Source organism: Diuraphis noxia, unplaced genomic scaffold, assembly GCF_037042655.1.
Source record: "Diuraphis noxia isolate RWA-SAM2 unplaced genomic scaffold, SU_Dnox_SAM2 contig0005, whole genome shotgun sequence".
In the NCBI taxonomy this organism is placed as follows: Eukaryota; Metazoa; Arthropoda; class Insecta; order Hemiptera; family Aphididae; genus Diuraphis; species Diuraphis noxia.
The window spans coordinates 38,093,421-38,115,291 of NW_028301715.1; the positions used below are offsets into that span (position 1 = coordinate 38,093,421).

The following is a 21,871-nucleotide window of genomic DNA, read 5'->3' on the forward strand; positions in this document are numbered from 1 at the left end:
TTTTATTTTCTATAAACATAATCACAATGTGATTGTTTTTATTCAGAAGATGCATAATTAAAAAAATTTCAACCCACACAATCGCTTATTTCTTCATCTTTCCCTACATTGTTTGATAGAAAAAATGACTAATAAAAATTGATTTTTAAATTATAAACATTTATCATATTAATTATACTCTATAAACAGATTTGAAATGAGAATATTTCTGTAAAATAGCGTTACACATTAAACATGATATTAAATCTGATAAATTTAAAAAGAATTTTAATATTTTTAAAGTTAAGACTACAATGAGGTTACTGTAATAATATAGTTCCTATAGATGAATAACTATATGAGAATACTCTTCTATAAACAATGAAGGGCAAAACAATTTTTTTTATCAATTAACACGTTAAAAACAAATAGTTTTTTTTTTTTTAAGTAAAACTTCTTTCTTGAGGTATGGATGGAGAAAAAAATCGTTACGAAAAATGAAACTCCACGAAAGAATGAAACGTCACGAAAAAATGAAACAGTGCATGAATGCGTGTGTATGACTGCGACAGAACTCGCTTAAATGGTTAAATGTTATATGTCCGAGTGTGATAGCGCGTCATTTGCTTATTGTGTTTTCTATGTTTTTTCAATTCTACTCTCCTCTTTGTGAAAAAAAGTAAGGTTACAAAAGTGTATTGGTAGTGTTATAAAATTTTTGTTTTTTTTTGTACTGATTTTTGTCATTCCTTCCCTATCTCACTTATGATTTAACGGACCCAATACTTATGAAAGAAATTTTACTTCCCCAGAGTGTAACTCACACGCTCTCATTTTAATATTTTTTTTTTTAAAGAGGTCTCTTACGATTAAATAATATACCAATACGATAAGTTTATATTGAATAAATAAATTATAACAAAACACTGTGCATTAAAATGTACATATTTCTTATTAGGAGGATTTGCAAATACACGCGGAGCGGTTTGCCCGCGCGCGGTTTAGGATTATAATCCGCGGTGATTAGAAACCCGTTATTACTCGTTACTATTAAAAATCAGCTATATCCATTTGGAAGCATCTAAAATTACGCGTTTTCGTAAAATCCTCACTTTTCCCAAAGTAGGCTATTGTTGGGTACATAATCGACATATGATATTTTTGCGCATTATATGCGTCCGCCGCCACCGATAAGCTGTGAGAGCGGACTTGGACCTCACGAAGTGGGGAACCGCGCTGTCGCATCTAGCCACCCGTCGCCGTTGCGCCGCCGCTGGCCGTTGTCGTTTTCCAGCCGTCTAGGCAGACTGCACGAGCTGCATGTTTCTCTTTGTCGCGAACCGACGCCCCGTCGTCGTAAATCACCATTGTGCGTTTTATTGTTTTTTTTTGTGCACCCGAGCCCTCGCGCTCGCCAACACATCGCGTCCGCGATCCGTGTTTGCCGAACCCACGGCTTATTTTTTTTTCGCCTGCCCGATCTTTTCGCTGTGCGCCCCGGGCCGTGCACCTACACGTCCACGTGGTTTCCGTCCGTTCGCTTGACGCAGTGCGAACTCATCGAACGCGGTGCGCTCAACTAGTTTTTTTTTGTATTGTTGTGTCGTTGTGGACGACGTCCGTCCCGCAACCCGAGCCGTGCTCAGAACTTGTTAACTTGCATTCGCGCCCACGTGTTTTCGCCCGCCGTCGTTACCGGCCGTATATACGTGGTGTCGTCGTACCTGTTCGTCACGTTCGACGTAGGTGCAAGTGCTGCACACCAGTTCAACGTCCGTTGTCACCGTCTCACCGTCGAACCGGGTCAGTTGCCGCACTCTCACCGTGGTATCATCGAACTTTCTTCGTATCAGGTCGTACACACGATTATCTTGTTTGTTATTGTTTACATTTATTACTCGCATTACGCGACCCATACGTTTTTTTTTTTTTGTATTATCATATATTGAATTATTATAGTAGTGTTTTGCCGATCGAGTTGTGATTGTGCCATGACAAATACTATTACTAACACTAGTACGTAAGATATTTGAATTGCAGAACGCCAACAATAAATATTGTTCTGTACATTGCCACACCATCAAACTCAATGTTATTAGTTATCTTATATTCATGTCCTTATAGTTATACAGTCCACTATCTCTCTCTCACTCTCTCCTCCTTACAGGGATCTCTACCGGTTTTCGACATAAGTAACTACACGCCCGACGCGTAACGTGTTGACCGCCGTCCGTGCGCGCACGTATTCGTCATCGGCTTTACAGGTGCAGCCGTCTTTCGCACATTGTTTTGGTCCGTTCGAGCCGGATTTTATTTTCGTGTAATTACTTCGTCACAATCGTACCTCATCACATATTAATTTAATCCGTATCGTCATGGCACCAACAAAGAAAGAAGAGGATCCGGAAAAAGTTCTACTGCGAAGTCGCGTCAAACGCGATAATATATTAAATTCGGTTAAACATATTCACGCCACAGCATTAGAGGCACGCGCTGATATTGGAAAAATACCGTCGTTGATTATTCACGCTGAGGAACTAAATAGGTTTGTCGAACAATTTCATCACCAACAAGATATCATTATTAATGCATTAATCGATGTTGACCGTATTGCCGAGTTTGAACAGGCTGATCGTCCGTTGATTACTTCCATGGAATCCTTACGCCTTGAAATAAAAACAATTGTCGCGAGTGCCGTTCCCGTGACTACTTCCGAAAGTAAATCGTCGTCTTCGTCGTTCACCAATTCCGTGCCACAACAACAATTCGTCGCGTTACCAAAAATTAAATTACCTATGTTCGACGGCAACTTACTATCGTGGCGATCGTTTCGCGATATATATATATCACTCGTACATGATAACCAACACATAGATGACGCACAGCGTTTTCATCATCTACTGTCGTGTTTATCTGGTTCAGCGTTGGCTATTATTAAATCTATACCGTTGTCCGCGGCTAATTACCCGATCGCGTGGGACGCGTTGTCCGAGCGTTACAACAATAAACGTTTGTTAGCTTCCGCTCACATGGACAAATTATTCGCCTTTAAACCAATCGCTCATGAATCACTACCAGCTTTAGTTGAGTTCGTTAATACATTTAAGGAAAATGTATCAATAATTAAATCGCTGGGGGTCGCTGACCTTTCGAGTTTTTTGCTTTTCCATATGTGCTCTCGCGTTCTCGACCCGATCACTTTACAACTGTTCGAATCTAGTACGTCACAGTCAACTATTCCGACTTTTGACGAATTAGTAAATTTTGTGCAACATCGATGTAAGATTTTGGAAAATCTTACCAAATCTAATAAAGTCGGTCGCAACGAAAAACCGTTCGAAAAACCGGATGTTCGCGGTAAACATACCAAATCGACTAAATCAGTGTTCGCTGCTACTACGTCCGCTTCGACTAAATATAAGACTAGGAATTGTTTATATTGTGATAAGCCCGATCATAGAATATATCAATGTCCGAAACTCACCGGAATGACTGTTGATAAACGACGAGATGCTGTATTAGCTCGTAAATTGTGTTTCGCGTGTTTGAGTTCGAGTCATATGGTCAATACGTGTCCGTCAACCAAGGGCTGTTTTTCGTGCAACAGTAAGCGTCATCACACCCTACTACATCGTGAACAAAATCGAACGTCAATTGTAGATAATACGACTTCGAATAGTAACCCCAACCCCAACCCACCACGTCGAGTGGTGACTCTAGCTCGTTTGTCGGTGCCGCCTGCGCCAATTCTACCGTCGTACTAGGTACAGCGATTGTTCACATTAAGGATGCGTGGGAACAAGTACACTGCGTACGCGCACTGCTCGATAGTGGCTCGCAGATTTCCGCCATGACTGGTGATTGTGCAGCGCGGCTTGGACTTTCGAAACGTCGTTACAAGTCTGACATCGTAGGTTTCGCACAAAGTCCTGTGTCCCACGTTCAAGGTATAACCAGCTGTCAGTTTTCCTCACACGTTAAACCAGATTATTTATTCCCGTCTGTTGACTTAATTGTTCTAAAACAAATTACCACTGCCATGCCAGCTACTCGGTTACCAGCGACCGTGCGTCAACAATATCAACACCTTCGATTCGCCGATGACAAATTCGACATCCCGTCTCGCATCGACGTTCTATTCGGTGCGGATATCCTACCAAGTCTGATCCGCCCACACGCGGGTGTGGAACATCACTCGGGTTTACCATCGGCCCTTGACACTCAGCTTGGCTGGATAATTTTCGGCTCATTTTCTACTCCGAACAAGTCACCTCCAGTCACGCTGACCACCGCAATCGCTCCGTCTTCAATCGACGATTTAATTAAAAAATTCTGGTTGATCGAAGAACCCGCCGCCCCGTCGTCGCCCACCACGGAAAACCAGTGGTGCGAAGAATATTTTATAAAGTCTACCTCGCGTGATACGACAGGCCGATTTTGTGTCGCCCTACCGTTTCGCCATTTGTTCACCGGTTCAACTCAACAGCAAGGTACATCGCGTCACGGGCTAGGTGATTCGCGTTCCATAGCAATGAAAAGATTCTATAATCTAGAAAAGCGATTGGCCAAGGATCCCGCGCTGTATGCGGCGTATCGCCAGTTCATGTCCACCTATCGTTCGCTGGGACACATGGTGCCAGCCCCGTCACCGGGCATCTATTTCATTCCACATCACGCCGTATTCAAGTCCGATGGTGATATGTCAAAAATACGAGTCGTCTTCGACGCTTCCTCAGTCTCTTCGTCTGGTCGTTCTTTGAATGATGTTTTGTGCACCGGACCTAAACTGCAAGTGGATTTGCGTGACATTCTACTGCGTTGCCGATTACACAAATACATTCTGACCGCCGATATTGTCAAGATGTACCGACAAATCCTTATTCGTTCGGAAGATCGCGTATTCCAACACATATTCTGGCGTGATTCCCCCACCGATGACCTGCAGGAATTTCAACTATGTACCATCACTTATGGCCTTAACTGTGCACCCTACCTTGCAATCCGGTGCTTACATGAACTTGATGCCCAAGATGGTCACCGATTCCCGTTGGCGAAGGGTGTTCTCACTCAGTCAGCTTATGTGGACGACATTGTTATAGGTTCAGACACCGAAGAACAATTATTACGCCGAAAGAACGATATTGTCAACTTACTTCGTGGTGGAGCTTGTGAGTTGAGCAAGTGGACGAGTAATAGTGCCCTCATTCTCGAGTCTCTCCGTCCTGAAGATCGAATAAATTCCGTATCCTTTGATCCACGAGATGAGCAGTCGGTCAAAGTCCTCGGTCTTCATTGGAACACGAATAATGACAACTTCGCCTACCATACCAGTGTTCAACAAACTTCCTCAACCAAACGCCAAGTCCTTTCAGTCATAGCACGTTTGTTTGATCCTATAGGCGCGCTGGGTCCGTTGTTACTTTGGGCAAAGTGCTTTATGCAATCGCTGTGGTGCAGCAAGCTTGGGTGGGATGATCTCATTACCGACGAGTTATTATCGACATGGCGTCAATTTTGTTTGGAGCTAAATGATGTGTTTGGCCTATCAATCCCTCGTTACATTCCGGCTGTACATCAGCAAGATATTCAATTGATGGGCTTCGCGGATGCATCGACCAAAGGATACGCGGCCACCATATTCATGCGCAGTGTTGACGCCGCGGGGGACATATTAGTCAAATTTATTACATGTAAAACGAAGGTCGCCCCTATCAAAACTGCCGTCGCCAACGATTCTCCGTCTATACCACGTTTGGAACTATGCGGGGCGCTATTGCTGGCTCAAACACTCCACCATGTCCGTCAGGTTCTGTCGTCCGAGATCTCCATAACTTGTCTTCGTGCCTGGACCGATTCATCCATCGTTTTGTCATGGCTGACATCGGATCAAAAATATTTTAAGATTTTTATCACTAATCGAATCGCCAAAATCCACCAGCTTGTCCCTGCCTGCAAGTGGAGTCACGTGTCGACCGCCGAGAATCCCGCGGACCCTGCTTCCCGCGGGCTTCTACCCAGGGCTGCGATGTCATCGGATATTTATTGGAATGGCCCAGAGTTTTTGGGACGGCCGGAAGAGCAATGGCCCAAGTCCAAATTCACGCCATTGAGTCCTGACCAATTGCCCGAGACCAGGCCTAACGTCACTTCGACTCTTGTCGCCAATGTATCGTCATCTCCACTTGAGTTGTTCACTCGGTTTTCATCGCTTGCCAGAATGCAACGTGTCCTTTCGTTCGTTTTCCGTTTTGTACGTCGCTCACGCCGACAGCCCGTTTGTTCGGGGCCACCAATGTTTTTAGAATACGAAACTGCACTATCCGTTGTCGTACGCCAGACACAAAAATATTACTTTTCCGAACTTATTAACATGTTGAAGAAACAGTCTACGATATCACCTCCGTCGTTAGCTCAATTAGCGCCCTACGTCGATGAGACAGGAGTTTTGAGAGTCGGAGGCCGCCTACGTTTTTCCTTTATACACCCTGACTCGAAGCACCCGATTCTGCTGCCACGAGATTCACATCTTACGACATTGTTAATTCGTCATTATCATTTGTCGTTCCTCCATGGCGGACCGAAGCTGATATTGTCAATGTTGAACAGGAGGTTTTGGATCATGTCTGGCCGCGCCGCAGTGCGTCGTGAAATTTTTGCTTGTGTTCCGTGCACACGTCACAAGGCCATCCGTCCTCAGCCAATCATGGCCGATTTGCCGCCATACCGAGTTCGACCTCATCGACCATTTTCCCATGTTGGTATGGACTATGGAGGTCCTTTTCTTGTGAAAGAGCATAAACGTCGCAGCGCCCAATCAGTGAAAGTATATCTGGCATTATTTGTATGTATGGCTGTGAAGGCAGTTCATCTCGAAATCGTCACAGAGTTAACCACTGATGCGTTTCTCGCGGCCTTGGATCGCTTTGTCGCTAGACGTGGGATTCCTACCGATATTTATTCTGACTGCGGCACGAATTACGTGGGTGCTGCGCGTCAACTCAAACTGCTATTTCGCAACGCCAAAGAGCAGGATCGAATCTCTTCACATCTGGCGTGCACGTGGCATTTCAATCCGCCTGCCACACCGCACTTCGGCGGCATTTGGGAAGCTGGAATTAAGAGTGCCAAGGTCCATCTCAAGCATGTTATTGGTCAGCAGATATTAACTCATGAAGAATTTGTTACTTTGACTACCCGCGTCGAGGGTATCCTCAATTCTCGACCAATCACGCCGGCGTCATCTGACCCGCATGATTTAAACGCCTTGACTCCGGGGCATTTCTTGATCGGAGAACCTATTCACGCCCTACCAGAACGTGACATCACTGACATAAAGATTAATAGGTTGAACCGATGGCAACTCATACGCCAATGCCACCAGTCTTACTGGAAGAGGTGGTCCCGTGAGTACTTGTCGTCGTTGCAAGGTCGTTCAAAATGGTACAAGTCATCTCCAAATTTGAAGGTCAACGATATGGTCATTGTTGAGGCCCCATCTCGACCACCTACCGAATGGCGGCTCGGTCGTGTCACCGAGGTCCACCCAGGTGCCGATGATGTTGTCCGTGTCGTGTCCGTGCGCACTCGGGACGGTATCTACAAGCGCCCGTTCGTGAAACTTGTGCGTTTACCAGTCGAGCCCTAAACTTTGCCCTCATCTCCCAAGGTCCTCATTATGTAAATTTTTGTAATTTTTTTTTTTTTTTTTTGTGCAACAGTCACAGTCTGGTTCACGTTATTTATGTATTTGTCTACTGATGAGTGTCAGGTACTATGTAGATATTTTAATTGTTATTTATCATGTATTTTTGCTCCGTATTTTTTGTAATGTGTACGATCTGACTTCAACGTCCATCTTCATGTTTGATGATCTCTTGAAAGACGCCCTGGTCTTTCAACGCGGGGAGGAAATGTTGGGTACATAATCGACATATGATATTTTTGCGCATTATATGCGTCCGCCGCCACCGATAAGCTGTGAGAGCGGACTTGGACCTCACGAAGTGGGGAACCGCGCTGTCGCATCTAGCCACCCGTCGCCGTTGCGCCGCCGCTGGCCGTTGTCGTTTTCCAGCCGTCTAGGCAGACTGCACGAGCTGCATGTTTCTCTTTGTCGCGAACCGACGCCCCGTCGTCGTAAATCACCATTGTGCGTTTTATTGTTTTTTTTTGTGCACCCGAGCCCTCGCGCTCGCCAACACATCGCGTCCGCGATCCGTGTTTGCCGAACCCACGGCTTATTTTTTTTTCGCCTGCCCGATCTTTTCGCTGTGCGCCCCGGGCCGTGCACCTACACGTCCACGTGGTTTCCGTCCGTTCGCTTGACGCAGTGCGAACTCATCGAACGCGGTGCGCTCAACTAGTTTTTTTTTGTATTGTTGTGTCGTTGTGGACGACGTCCGTCCCGCAACCCGAGCCGTGCTCAGAACTTGTTAACTTGCATTCGCGCCCACGTGTTTTCGCCCGCCGTCGTTACCGGCCGTATATACGTGGTGTCGTCGTACCTGTTCGTCACGTTCGACGTAGGTGCAAGTGCTGCACACCAGTTCAACGTCCGTTGTCACCGTCTCACCGTCGAACCGGGTCAGTTGCCGCACTCTCACCGTGGTATCATCGAACTTTCTTCGTATCAGGTCGTACACACGATTATCTTGTTTGTTATTGTTTACATTTATTACTCGCATTACGCGACCCATACGTTTTTTTTTTTTTGTATTATCATATATTGAATTATTATAGTAGTGTTTTGCCGATCGAGTTGTGATTGTGCCATGACAAATACTATTACTAACACTAGTACGTAAGATATTTGAATTGCAGAACGCCAACAATAAATATTGTTCTGTACATTGCCACACCATCAAACTCAATGTTATTAGTTATCTTATATTCATGTCCTTATAGTTATACAGTCCACTATCTCTCTCTCACTCTCTCCTCCTTACAGGGATCTCTACCGGTTTTCGACATAAGTAACTACACGCCCGACGCGTAACGTGTTGACCGCCGTCCGTGCGCGCACGTATTCGTCATCGGCTTTACAGGTGCAGCCGTCTTTCGCACAGCTATTATTATTACAATTTTCATTTTACATCGATTATTTTTATTATTTATTAGTAATAATAATAAATTATTACCAAATATAATATCGGTCATCAGATATTAAAATTGCAAATATCAAAATTGTATTCTATCATATTATTATACTATTTTAATTTATTGTAATAAATAATTTTTTTTTTTATTATTAAAGATATAGCCCTCGGCAACTTGGCCATTGGGATAAGGCACATTTTTTTTTTTTTTTGAAAGGTGTTACATAATAATAATAGAAAAGGTTTAATAAAAATAACATTAAATGTCTAAATTATACGAGTATAATTATAATAAGGTTGTGTGTTTTTTTTTTTAAATGATTAAATAAGTTTGTCCAACTCCAATGCTGTCTCCTGGAGAAACACGAATATGTCTGGTGATTGCAGAACAGGTCTCAGTATATCGTATAAATCGCTGGATAGATTATTGCGATTTCTTGCATCGAGGTAGCAAGACATTCCCGATTCCGTGAGAATGGGTTTAATTGTATGTTCGACCCAGGGGGCCTATTCTCAAAGGCATCGAAAGCAGTGGTCGAATAAAACTGTTCGATTGTGAATATTCGATCATTAATATTTATTCGACACATTATATTCGATCAATCGTATTCTGAAACAACTATCGAATATTGAATGTCGAATATTATTTTATTCGATATACTTTTCGATTATCGAATAAAACCATTGTTTTGTCCATGTAATTTTCAGTTGTTATCACAAATTGATTGCTGATAAAAAATTTAATTTAAAATTTAAAATTTGTTTGACACTGTGACGTGCTTACTAGTTACTTAGTGTTTACTATTACTATTTAGTTTTTTATTTGTCTACTGCAAGTATATTAAGTATAACCATAATATAACTATGAGTACTGAGAAAAAAGTTAAAGGCAAGTCCGTCACTCTGGCGCAGAAGGAATGTCTTGTGGATTTTATAGAGATGCATCGAGAGTTAACAAAAGGGAAGTTTAGCACAAATTTCACCCACAAGAATGCCCAACATCTTTGGCAAAAAATAACGTTAGATTTAAATTCAATGATAGGTGCAACAAAAACTCCAGAAAAATGAAGAAAAGTAACTTTCATTTCAATTGTGACAAATTTTTAGATATACTAATTACTAATACTAAATACTTTTTTTAACATCCATTAGACTTGGACTGATATGAAATGTAATGCCAAGACTAAAAGTGTTGGACTTAAAAAAAGTATTTCTAAAACTGGTGGAGGTAGTTATGAGCAAGAAAACACACTAGCACCGATAGAGGAAAAGATTACTGAAATAATAGGAGAAGTACCCATTTTTGGACAACCACATACAATTGAACCGACTGTTAATTTTGACGGTTATGAATTTTTAGTTGATTCTGAAAATAGCAGTATTTTACAGTAAGAATTAAAAATGATAAATTATTGTTATTAGATTTTTCTTATTGAAAAAATAATATCTCATCAATACATAATGACTTCTTGTTTACAAATACAATATTAATTATAAAATCATAAGATCTAAAAGGTATATATATATTATATATATTGTATAGGCCATTAGTAAAATCTGCTTATGATAATGTACATGGAGAAGAATTATTCACTGATGATTTACCATCACCAATTGAGTCATCATCATCTAAAATACTGGAAAATTTACAGCCATCATTAAATGCGTTTGCATCTAAGCCCATAGAAATGTAATATCTATAAAATTTTTTTAGGTTCAATATTTATTTTTTTAAATCTTTACATTTAGATCCAAAAATATTGTTATTGACAACACTAGCAATTTTATTAATCAAGACAAAATAATTATTGAAGAACCTGTTAAATTATCTGTTAAAAAAAGGTAAGCATACCCCATTTATAAGAAAACTTCCTTGAAAAGTTTATTTATTTCATACAAAATTGTTTTGTTGATATCCATGTTAAATGACTCGAATATTTCTAAATTTGTTGTTAGTTTTGCATACAATTAATTATTTAACTGGTACACAATTCAACTTCTTTCTAGTAAGCTTGATATATTTCAAAAATCTGCTGATGCTTCTATGCAATTGCATTATGCCAGTGAAGAGAGAAATGGAATTCTTAAATCATATTATACAGCAAAGTTAAATCTCTTAGAAAGAATCGTTATAGCAAAAGAAAAGAAAGTTGCTTTAATGGAGGCTAATAGTAAATTTAAAGAATGATTAATATTGAAAAAAAAATGTTATTTGCCATATTATTAATTGTACCTACCTAAGTATTATTTTTATTTTGTTTTTAAAATTTTATATAGCTGGTTATTGCTTATTTATAATTAATATGTTACTTGATTTTTAGTATTTCAGTTAAATATTATAAAATATTATTCCATGTTAGTTTGAATGTAAAAGTAAAAAAGTAATTTGTTACTAACTTTTATAAAAATTAGTTACCTAATACTCAATTATATTTTTAGGATACAAATAAATGAACAAAGATTTAATTTTTTATGTTTATGTTTATTTTTATTTTTATTTTGTGATACAATAAAAAATAATATTTTGTTGAAGTTTGAGTTATTCATTTTTATAATAACAATTAGGTAATTGATAATTGGTAATTGAATAATTCTCTAAATGTAAAAATATGAATCTATCATTAGCTGTTGCATACGTTTTCCTGCCATAAGTTCTGAATTAATACGATTTGTATTTGGATCATTTGGAGCTGCATAATTATTTAAAAGTCCTAAATCATTTTCACAATACTCATCATTATTATCGATTTGAGGTAGATTGTTGATTATGCAAATATTGTGTAATATAGTGCAAGCATTAATTATACTAGAAGCTTTTTCTGGTTTGTAGTGGAGTACTCTATGTTTAAGTAAACATCTAAAAAAATATAATATGTATTAAAAGTTTATAGGTAGGCAGGTAGTTCTAGAGTAAATATAGAGTAATACTTAAATCTCATTTTAAGAACACCATTACACCGTTCTATAATTGATCTCGTTCTACAAAACCAAGTATTATATCTAGCTTCCGTGCTATTTGGTAGATATTCACTTAACGGTGTCAATAGCCACGGTCTCAAACCATATCCAGAGTCCCCTATTTTAAAAAGTAAATCAACAATTACTAATAATTACATTTATAGTACTTATGTAATCAATAATTTAAATTAAATGTACCCAATAAAAAACAAGATGTATGTCCGATGGAATGCAAATGTTTCAACAATCCTAACACAGGACTAAGACGCCAAATATGGCTATCATGAGTACTTCCCGGAAATTTTGCACATACATTTAAGATTTTCAGGTTTGAATCGCAAATCTTATTAAACATAGTATAAATTGTATACTATATAATATTATTTATTCAAACTTATAAGATTAAAAATATTCATTTATTCTTTTTAATTTTGTATGAATAAAATTGAAATGGGTATTTATTAAATTTCAAAATGTATAATATTATATATTTAAAATTACCAGTTGTGTATTAATGCTGTGGTAGCCTTTTCGATTAACGTATACATGTTCAGGATAAACGGGATCATTTAAATTGGGCGGTACAATAGCAATATGAGTTCCATCAATGACACCAATTACTCCTGGTATTCCAAATTTTTCATAGAAACTTAACAAAAAAAATAAATGTACCTACTTCAGTTAAATATTACACAGTTGAGATTTTAGTGAAATATATTACCCTAAACGAACTTCTTTAAGTTCACTAACAGAACTTGGAAAATGTATATATTTGTTGAGTATTTCTGGAACATTCAAGGCATTAGCTACTTCAGTAATGCATCTACTTACAGAAGCTTGACTCACAGAAGCACCTCTATGTTCCCCAATATCTTGCTGGTAGCTTCCGCTTGCAAAAAATCTTAGTGCTGTCAATATCTAACAATGTAATAATAGTATTGGTATAAAAACAGAAAATACTATGATATACCTATCAAAAATAACAGTGCTTAAAATAGTGCGCAGTAGGCAGTAGCAAAATCTAAGTATAATGATTTTTATTATTTAATAATACCATAAGTTTACTGACTCAAGCTTTTTAGTCTTTAATTTTAAATTTCTTATCATATACCAAGGACTATTAATAAAAATGTTAAGCACTGAACAATACATCTTATTTTTGTGTGTATTATAATTTTCTATGGCTAACCTTTCTTTCGATACTTAGTCCAGCAATTGTATTCGGATTTTTCATAAAAGGAGTCAGAAGATTTGTTAACTCTTGCACTAGAACTTTACTTAATCGATAGGTTCCAATGAATTGTCGGTCAGAGAGTACTTAAAAATTTAAATATGTTTATTATATGATAGCTGATTTTTATAAAGCAATTATATTGATATATGAATAAATACATTTATCAATTTATAATATGTAGGTATTACACTTCAAAATGTATGAAGCGATTTTAACTGAATATTTACCGGCAAGTAAAGAATCATATTACTTGATTAATAATTAAAATGATGTATATAATTACCGACGAAAAGATCTTCTTGTATTAAAACTCGCCTTCCTTCATTTTCGAAGTTCATATCGTTAAATATTTCCATATTCATTGCATTTAACTGCATATTATATACTTCAAAATCGTCATCAATTAATGCCATATTGCTTAAATTATCTTGTTTACAGGTATTATTAATACAAAGTTAACGAATATCTTTACAGTTCGTGGAGGTAGATTAAATATAAATAGTATACTAAATTAAAATATACTAATATTAAATGATGACGTGAAAACCGTTGTGTCGAAAACCGTTTTCGTCACCTAATTCACTATCGTAGAAAATTATCGAATAGTAATATCGGATTTGTAGTCGAAAACCGTTTGAGAATAGTGTTTTTTTTTACAATCGAAACCAGAGTTCTTTTCGACCAATTTTTGATCGAAAGCCGGTTTCGATACCTTTGAGAATAGGCCCCCAGTACGTCATACTCGAGGGGGATAAATTATTTTATATTTTATTTATTATTTGTCTCACTAAATTTACCTCCCCGTCCTCCCCTATTTTACGAGCTATATATTGTAATCGTGTAAATACGATAAATTAACATAGAGGGTCACTGATACATTTGGTGGAGGTCAACTGGTACATGCCCAGAATAATTATAAATCTAAACAATGACGTATTTTCAATATATCAATATCATTACAGATACAGATTTGTTACAGATTTTGTAGCAGTAATAGCATTTGTCGAGGGAGTAAAGGGAAGTTTGCCTCACTACGTAACATATATTGTAGACGGATACATGGATATTGGGAACACCATGACGACTAGTCCTTACGAGTTGACAGATGTAAAGAGACGAAAAAGATAAAACCATACACCATGCTGTTTACAAAACAAGAATAGTCAATGTTGTAAAATCAAAGTTTAATGAAAAGAAAATCATTACAAAAATAAAACTTTTTTATATTAATATCTGTTTAAATGTGGATTAATGATGTGCTAGAGGAAAATGGTGATTTAAAAATTTCAGAAAATTGTTGGAGTGATTTTTCTTCTTTTATAATGTAGAAACAACTTTGTTGGACCAGTTTTCAAAGTTGTTGGGCACCAAAATTACGAAAAAAAAATCCTTATAATAATTAGGTACCTATATTATTTTTATAATAAAAGAAATTTAATTACATAACATTGTATAAATTCAGAAAATTTAGTTAGTCTTTGTCCAAAAATATTTAAAAATGTTATGTTATGTGTATTTTTTTGGATCTGTTTTTAGAGTTTTACTTTAATGTGTAGTGCTGGTTGTGAAGTTGGCACTACAAACTTTGAAATTGAATAACTTTTTATATAACTTCCAAAAAATTCCAACAAATGCCCAACAATGTCTAACAAGTCCGAGTAGAGTTTGTTGGAATGGTTTTAGGTAGATGTGCTAACTTTGAGTGCCAGCTTCACGTAGGTATGATAGTGTCACATACTCTGGATCTTGAAGTGTAGTCCACCGTCGAATGACGTTCAAAGTTTGGGTATTGGTGTACAATGTAGAAACACGAGGATTGAATAGATGTATACTTAACGATTTATTGAATTAAACACGGTATAGAATATAAATGAATAAAATATTAACACTGATAAATTAATACTATGAGAGGCTCTGATTAAGATATACGTGACGCTCTGTAATAAAACTTAAAAGATGCTTTGCAGAGTAACGCTGGTGTCGTTCACTCTTCTCATCAGACTTCACTCGACTGCCTCTCGGGCACCGCCCGGGCCCGTCGCAACGGTCTGTCCCGGGGACTTTGGTATGTGCTGACCCAGCCGAAATGGTCACGTAGGCCATCGTGAGAACCAAAATGGTCACACACTCATTTTCCCCTGAGTCAACACAACTGAGCGTTTATATGCAAGCCTCCATACACACTACGTACATACATGTATACATAATATATATATGTACACACATACATACTTGCCTACATACACACTCACCCATATACAACATACCCCCAGCGTTAAACTGGAGCAGTCCCTGCGACCTAATTCATTACTTTTACAAATCTCTTAAACTACGGGTACACCTAGTTACAATACCGCCACATGGTGTCTGTAATGCTTAAATTAACTTAACTTAACTTTTATCTTAAGGCAATACAAAATATATATATTTTTTTTTTTTATATAAACTTAAAGGTTATCTTGGTCATTATTTGAAAGATTGTCTGCTACCTCTGGACTATACATTTTTACAACCTTATTTCTAAACTTTATAACTATTGTACCTATAAATATTAATAAAAAGGTTATTGTTACATAAAGAATGGTTATGTGGAATTCTACTTTAAATATAAACAATGGTGCTATAGTTTTGGGCTCGAGTTTACTCGATTCTATCGCTTTATGGGCTAGGGAGTTCAAATCCTTAAAAATTTTTACATTAGTGAGGTTCTGCGGTAATACAGAGCAAAGAGTTTCTGTCAACATTGATTCTATATTAAACTTTCGATTTTCTGGTATTATATCTATCTGTATATCTCTATTGGTCTTAGAAAATGGTACGAGTACACAGCTGTCCGTATAAACTTCGCAAGACGGCGAGGCGGTCAACCTACCCACACCCGAGATCTCAACTCTAAAGGTCTGCGGAGGATCTGTGCACGTAATTGTACATAGGTCTGGTTTAGTATAATACAGCCAAGAGTTTGCCTTTGATAACCGATGCCAAATAGGTGTCTCTAATGTTACCAGTTTGAATCTACAGTCTTTCAGGGGGTTAAGAAAGTTAGTTAGATGTGACAACTCACACAAGTCGGATCCCGTTCGGTAGTGGATCGGTTGATCACCCTTACAAAGTGTATATACCCCCACCTTGACACATGATTCCCATTGACTAACCTCTAATGAAATAAAATGTTCGTTATCATTACTTAATGCCAGGTAGTCGACCTCAGGGGCAATTAGGGCTATGGTATTTTTATCATATTGGATGGGTAGTGAAATAGGGTGGTACATTGTATACTCCTCAACAGATATTAAAGGTATTCCTATATAGAAAACTAAGTATTGCTCTTGATGAAAGATTGTTAGGTCCGAAATTTGGAGGAATTCTGTTAGAGATTCTGTTTTAATGTCTAATGGTAATGCTGTTCCAGCTGGTAGATTCATCTTAATTTCTCTCAATTCTGTAAGGAACCTCTCCGATGAAAACACGCTAGTATGTATTTTTCCATTCATCGCTGAATTGATTATGGACATTAAATTTTGGGTTTGGTATGAGTATTGGTTAAGTAGAATTTCGAAAAGAAGTGCCTGTTCTAGTAACCTTGTCTTGAATTCTATACGGTCGAGTTTTTGTACTATTACTTTCGTTTGCTCCTGTAAATATTGAAGATTTTCTTCGAGTTTTTCCTGATGCTGTGAAATCTTTGCTATTTGATTATCTGTTTCCACCTGCATGATCCTCATTCTTTCTGAATTTAGGGTGATGTTCTGACTTTTGCTTTGGCTTAGGGCTAGTATTTAATGAATCTTCGATAATAACCCGATAGTCCGAGAAATTGCTTAATTTCCGTCGGATTTTTGGGTACTGGATGATCTCGAACGCAACTAATTTTTGCCGGGTCTGGTTTCACACCAGCATCTGTAATAAGATGTCCAAGGTAGATAACCTCGCGTCTGAGGAATTGACATTTGCTTGGCTGAAGTTGTAAGTTGAATTTTCGTAAACGTTGGAATACTTCTTCCAATCTTTCCTCGTGTTCAGTCAGATCGACTGCGTATATGATTATGTCATCCAAGTATACAAACGCCTTGGTGCCATTTAATCCTGTCAACACGTTGTTCATTAGACGCTGAAAAGTGCTAGGGGCCCCACATAGTCCGAAGGGCATTCGAACAAACTCAAAGTGACCTTTGTCCGTTGAAAATCCCGTTTTCTCAGAATCTTGCGGACGAATTGCGACTTGATGATATCCACTGGCGAGGTCTAGTGTGGTGTAATATCTGGAACGTCCTAGTTGGTCCAGAATCTCATCAATTCTTGGGATTGGGAAAGCATCCCCGATAGTTAACTGATTAAGACGACGGAAGTCTACGCAGACTCTGAATTGCGGTTTTCCATTCGCATCTGGCTTCTTAGGTACTACTACAAGAGGTGCATTCCACGGTGATTCTGATGGTTGAATAATGTTATCCTCTTCCAACTTTTCCATTTGTTCGACTATCACCTGCCGATGAGCGTAAGGAAGCCTATATGGCCTGATGTTTACTGGAGCTGTTCCCTCCGGAATTTTAATCTCATGTTGAATTGCTGTGGTGAACGATAGTGGCTCCCCCTCGAGATGGAACAGATCCTGATACTTTTTACAAATTCGCCACAGGCTGGCCTGTTCTTCAGGATTTAGATGCTCCGTCTGGATATATTTTGCTAATTCTGTCATTCGGTTAGCCTCGCTTTCCTGCTCTTCTATTTGATTACAGAGATAGACGCTTGATTCTTTGAAGACTTCATGTTGTACACCTCGTAGCTGGGGTGGGGAGAATTTTATGGAGTCCTCTGATGGGTTTATTATTGAAACCACAACTTGTCCATCCCTTACACAATTGATAATGTTTCCCAATAAAATTCCCTCTTCTCCGATGCTCTGTGCATGTATTATTAGGGTTGTTCCCTCTTTTTCGTCTGTCAAAACAGGTACGAGAGTTTCTGAACGTGGTTGGATGATTAATGTTGGTGAAAACTTCTGAGGTTCTGGAGGTTCTGGAGGTTCCGGCTGATTTATAGGTTCTATCGACAGCGTAGAGGTTCTGAAGTTAATATTTATTTCCTTGTCCCGAAGGAATGGGGTGCCCAAGATTCCTGCTTCTGATATCGGAAAGTTGTCATGTATGACCTGGAACGTGGCAGTCGTGACATTCGTTCCAAGTTGGACACTTAGGGAGACTGAACCTAAGGTGAACACTGGTTGTGAATTGATTCCTGTTAGCTTGTAGATGGTGGTTTCATCGACCAGAATATTTTTTTTTAACTCTGAAAGCTTTATCATGTTGACTTCACTACCGGTATCCACCAGCAACTTTACTTTTTCCTTTATACATTGAGCAATCCTGAGCGAGATCGAATTATTTATTAATGTGGCTGAGAAGTGGAGGGCCGTTGCAGGCTTAAGACAGCGCTTTGAATCTGCTGAACCGAACGCGCGCTGATTGTGCTCGGCTCGTGCCCGTTTTCCGCTTCCTGATTCTCTGTTGCCTTCTCTTGTTGATTCTCCTTTTTGCTGTTAACATATTTCCTTTTCCGGCACTCTTCCAATTCATGTCCTACTTTCTTACAATACCGGCATATTAATACTGTTTTAACGGCATTTTTTGAATTTTGGTTTCCGCTCTGCTGGCTGGCTTTATACTTTTCTTGGTCCCATTGTGAGGCTCTGCAATCCTTAGCGAAATGGTTAGTTCTGCCACACTTGAAACAACCTTTATTGGCGCTGACGTTCTTTCTGTTCTCATTTTGTTTAGACGTTCCGGGGTTGGGTTTGGGCGAATGTTGCTGCTGATTTTTGGCATTAAGTTGCAGGCTAAATAATTGTGTTTCCTTTGCCAGGTTCTGTTCCGTTTCCTCCTCTAAAGCGAATATCAGTGCGTCGCTCAGTTTTTTAGGGCTTCGCGCTTTTAATAATATTCGATAAGACTCGGGTAGACCACTTATAAAAGCGTTGAGCACTTGATTGTGTAACAGCCTGTCAATGTCCGTTTCGTTCGTATAACCTCCCCCTTCCATTGTTGCGCCGATTAAATCGTGTAACAGTTGCTCCATTTTGTTGTAATACTCCTGTACCCCTTCGTCAGGACTCATTCTACATGTTAGTAATTTCATGTGTAACTGTGGAAGCAGCTTCTTCGTTTCCGACATTTCCACAATATTTTTCCGGAACTCCTTATAGGTCGTTATGTCCTTGTACCTCAATGATCGCAGTGCTCTTCCTGATAGCTTTATTATCAATCCCTGTACTAGCATCTCTATCTGTTCTGGATTGACCATCCTGACTGCAAAATCGCATGCCCTTAAGAAGTGGTATGCCTGGTCGGGGCTCGCCCCATCAAAGTTCGGTACTACGCGCATTGCTGCTTCGACACTTACTCCAACCTTGGGTGCTTCCGTCATAGAATCTGAAGCTACAGATTTGTGCTGGTCATCCATCTTTCTTATTTGTTGCTCTGGGTTGTTCTGATGTTCTGTCTTATGTGAATATTGTTGCTTTTCACGATTTGGTCGAGGTTCTGGATGCTCTGTTATTTGTTGATGCTCTGGAGTTTCTGTGTGTGGCTTGGTCTTTCGACTCCTTAATAAATACCTAGTTGACCCTAGCAGTTCGTCCGTTCGGTCTATTGTATCCCTTGCCCTTTGTAAGACCCCACTACTTGGTTCATAAAATTCACCACTAGACGGCTCACTACTAGAGCTATCCAAATCTATTAAATTTAAATCAATGCCATCATTTGACCCTGAGTTCGACATGCACTAGCAAAAAGGCCTGATTATTAGATAAATTAAATATACTGAAGCCAATTATTATTATATTTTTTTTTTAAAAAGAAAATCCCACTGAATTAGTTTAGATTTGATTTTTTTTTTTTTTTAATTAAATTAGCAAAACAATACGAGCAATACTAGATAAGGAAAAAAAAAATAATAATAATAACAATAATTATTATACTAAAGAAATAAGTACTAGACAATTTAACTGCCCCAAGTAATTACAAATAAAACTTACGAAACGACGTATAGTAAATACTGTTGCATCATGATTGTGTTGACACTTGATTGTTGTTGTCTACCGCGTGATAAGATTGTGCGCTGTATAATTGAATTGTTCCACTGACCTACTGCTTGGTGTCGTTGACCCACTGCTGGCGACGTTGACCTTGCCCCTTCTCGTGCTGCGACGGTGCGTACCGAAACGAAGACTCCTCCCTGACGGTGACACTGTGTAACACGGCGGCGGCAACGACGACGACGGCGGCGACGACGACGACGACGACGACGACGACGACGACGACGACCGAACTCTCCCGTAGATGTGCTCGGAGCGCTGTCTAGTATCGTAACGTAGTAACGGGTTGTCCCGGCGGCGGCGGCGGCTGCGGCTGCGGCGGCGACGACGACGACAACGACGAAGCCGACCGAACTCTTTTCGCCCGTGCGTACGGTGCGCTGTTTCGCAGCTACTATGTATTAGCGACGCCGCGTATTAAAATTTAAATATTATATACGGCACGCGACAACGAATGTAATGACGGCGCGTATGGTATGAGTTACCACTTTTTTTTTTCTTTAAAAAAAAGAAAAATCTTACGAACTCTGCGAACGGGTAGCCTTGACGACGGCGCGGGACGATAATGTCGGCGCGATCGTCCGGTGATATAATGACACTGAATATACGTATAATGTATATACCCGAGTGTATATATATATATGTATCTTTAATATCGTATACTCCGCTGGTCGGATGTAACGACAAGTAGCTACGACCCTACCGGCAGTAGCGCGTATGTTATCGATAAACACTAATACACTATATTACTTATATTATATGTATATTGTATACCTTATGTCACTCGTGTCTCTGATTACTGAACGATTTTCTGTAGGTTTTCTGACGATTTTCTGTAGATTTTCTGTCGATTTTCTGTAGATTTTCTGTCGATTTTCTGAAGATTTTCTGTCGATTTTCTGTAGATTTTCTGACGATTTTCTGAAGATTTTCTGACGATTTTCTGTAGATTTTCTGACGATTTTCTGAAGATTTTCTGTCGATTTTCTGTAGATTTTCTGACGATTTTCTGAAGATTTTCTGACGATTTTCTGTAGATTTTCTGACACCAAAACCGATTGAATTCAGACGGCGGTAGCTTACGTAGGTTCTTTAGAGATCTCCAAAATTGTACTATCGCAAAATAAATTACGACAATTTTTCCCTTTTAGAGATCCCACCGCTGCCACCAATGAAGTGTAGTCCACCGTCGAATGACGTTCAAAGTTTGGGTATTGGTGTACAATGTAGAAACACGAGGATTGAATAGATGTATACTTAACGATTTATTGAATTAAACACGGTATAGAATATAAATGAATAAAATATTAACACTGATAAATTAATACTATGAGAGGCTCTGATTAAGATATACGTGACGCTCTGTAATAAAACTTAAAAGATGCTTTGCAGAGTAACGCTGGTGTCGTTCACTCTTCTCATCAGACTTCACTCGACTGCCTCTCGGGCACCGCCCGGGCCCGTCGCAACGGTCTGTCCCGGGGACTTTGGTATGTGCTGACCCAGCCGAAA

General features: G+C 39.0%; 3 protein-coding genes across 4 annotated transcripts; 2 read left to right on the forward strand and 1 right to left on the reverse strand.

Moving 5' to 3' along the window:
• Positions 1 to 3,829: 3,829 nt before the first annotated feature.
• LOC149055285 (uncharacterized) lies at positions 3,830 to 7,624 on the forward strand. The gene has a single exon (XM_089229534.1). It carries the CDS (start codon positions 3,830 to 3,832, stop codon positions 7,622 to 7,624), a length of 3,795 nt encoding a protein of 1,264 aa, XP_089085660.1.
• A 1,995-nt stretch (positions 7,625 to 9,619) lies between these two features.
• LOC149055286 (uncharacterized) lies at positions 9,620 to 14,419 on the forward strand. Of its 2 annotated transcripts, none has more exons than XM_089228456.1 (5): positions 9,620 to 10,148; positions 10,227 to 10,462; positions 10,618 to 10,764; positions 10,824 to 10,916; positions 14,246 to 14,419. In XM_089228456.1, exons 2-5 carry the CDS (start codon positions 10,239 to 10,241, stop codon positions 14,352 to 14,354), a joined length of 573 nt encoding a protein of 190 aa, XP_089084582.1. In that variant the 5' UTR covers positions 9,620 to 10,148; positions 10,227 to 10,238; the 3' UTR covers positions 14,355 to 14,419. The 2 variants fall into 2 exon arrangements, with proteins under 2 accessions (XP_089084582.1, XP_089084581.1); XM_089228455.1 differs by lacking the exon at positions 14,246 to 14,419 and adding an exon at positions 11,082 to 11,606 and having other exon boundaries at positions 9,717 to 10,148.
• Positions 14,420 to 14,704: 285 nt separating this feature from the next.
• LOC149055287 (uncharacterized) lies at positions 14,705 to 19,725 on the reverse strand. Its single transcript, XM_089229536.1, has 3 exons — positions 18,850 to 19,725; positions 17,195 to 18,802; positions 14,705 to 16,472 (listed from the first exon to the last, which is right to left on the reverse strand). The coding sequence occupies exons 1-3, from the start codon at positions 19,723 to 19,725 to the stop codon at positions 15,714 to 15,716; spliced, it is 3,243 nt and encodes a 1,080-aa protein (XP_089085662.1). The 3' UTR covers positions 14,705 to 15,713.
• Between the last annotated feature and the right edge of the window lie 2,146 nt (positions 19,726 to 21,871).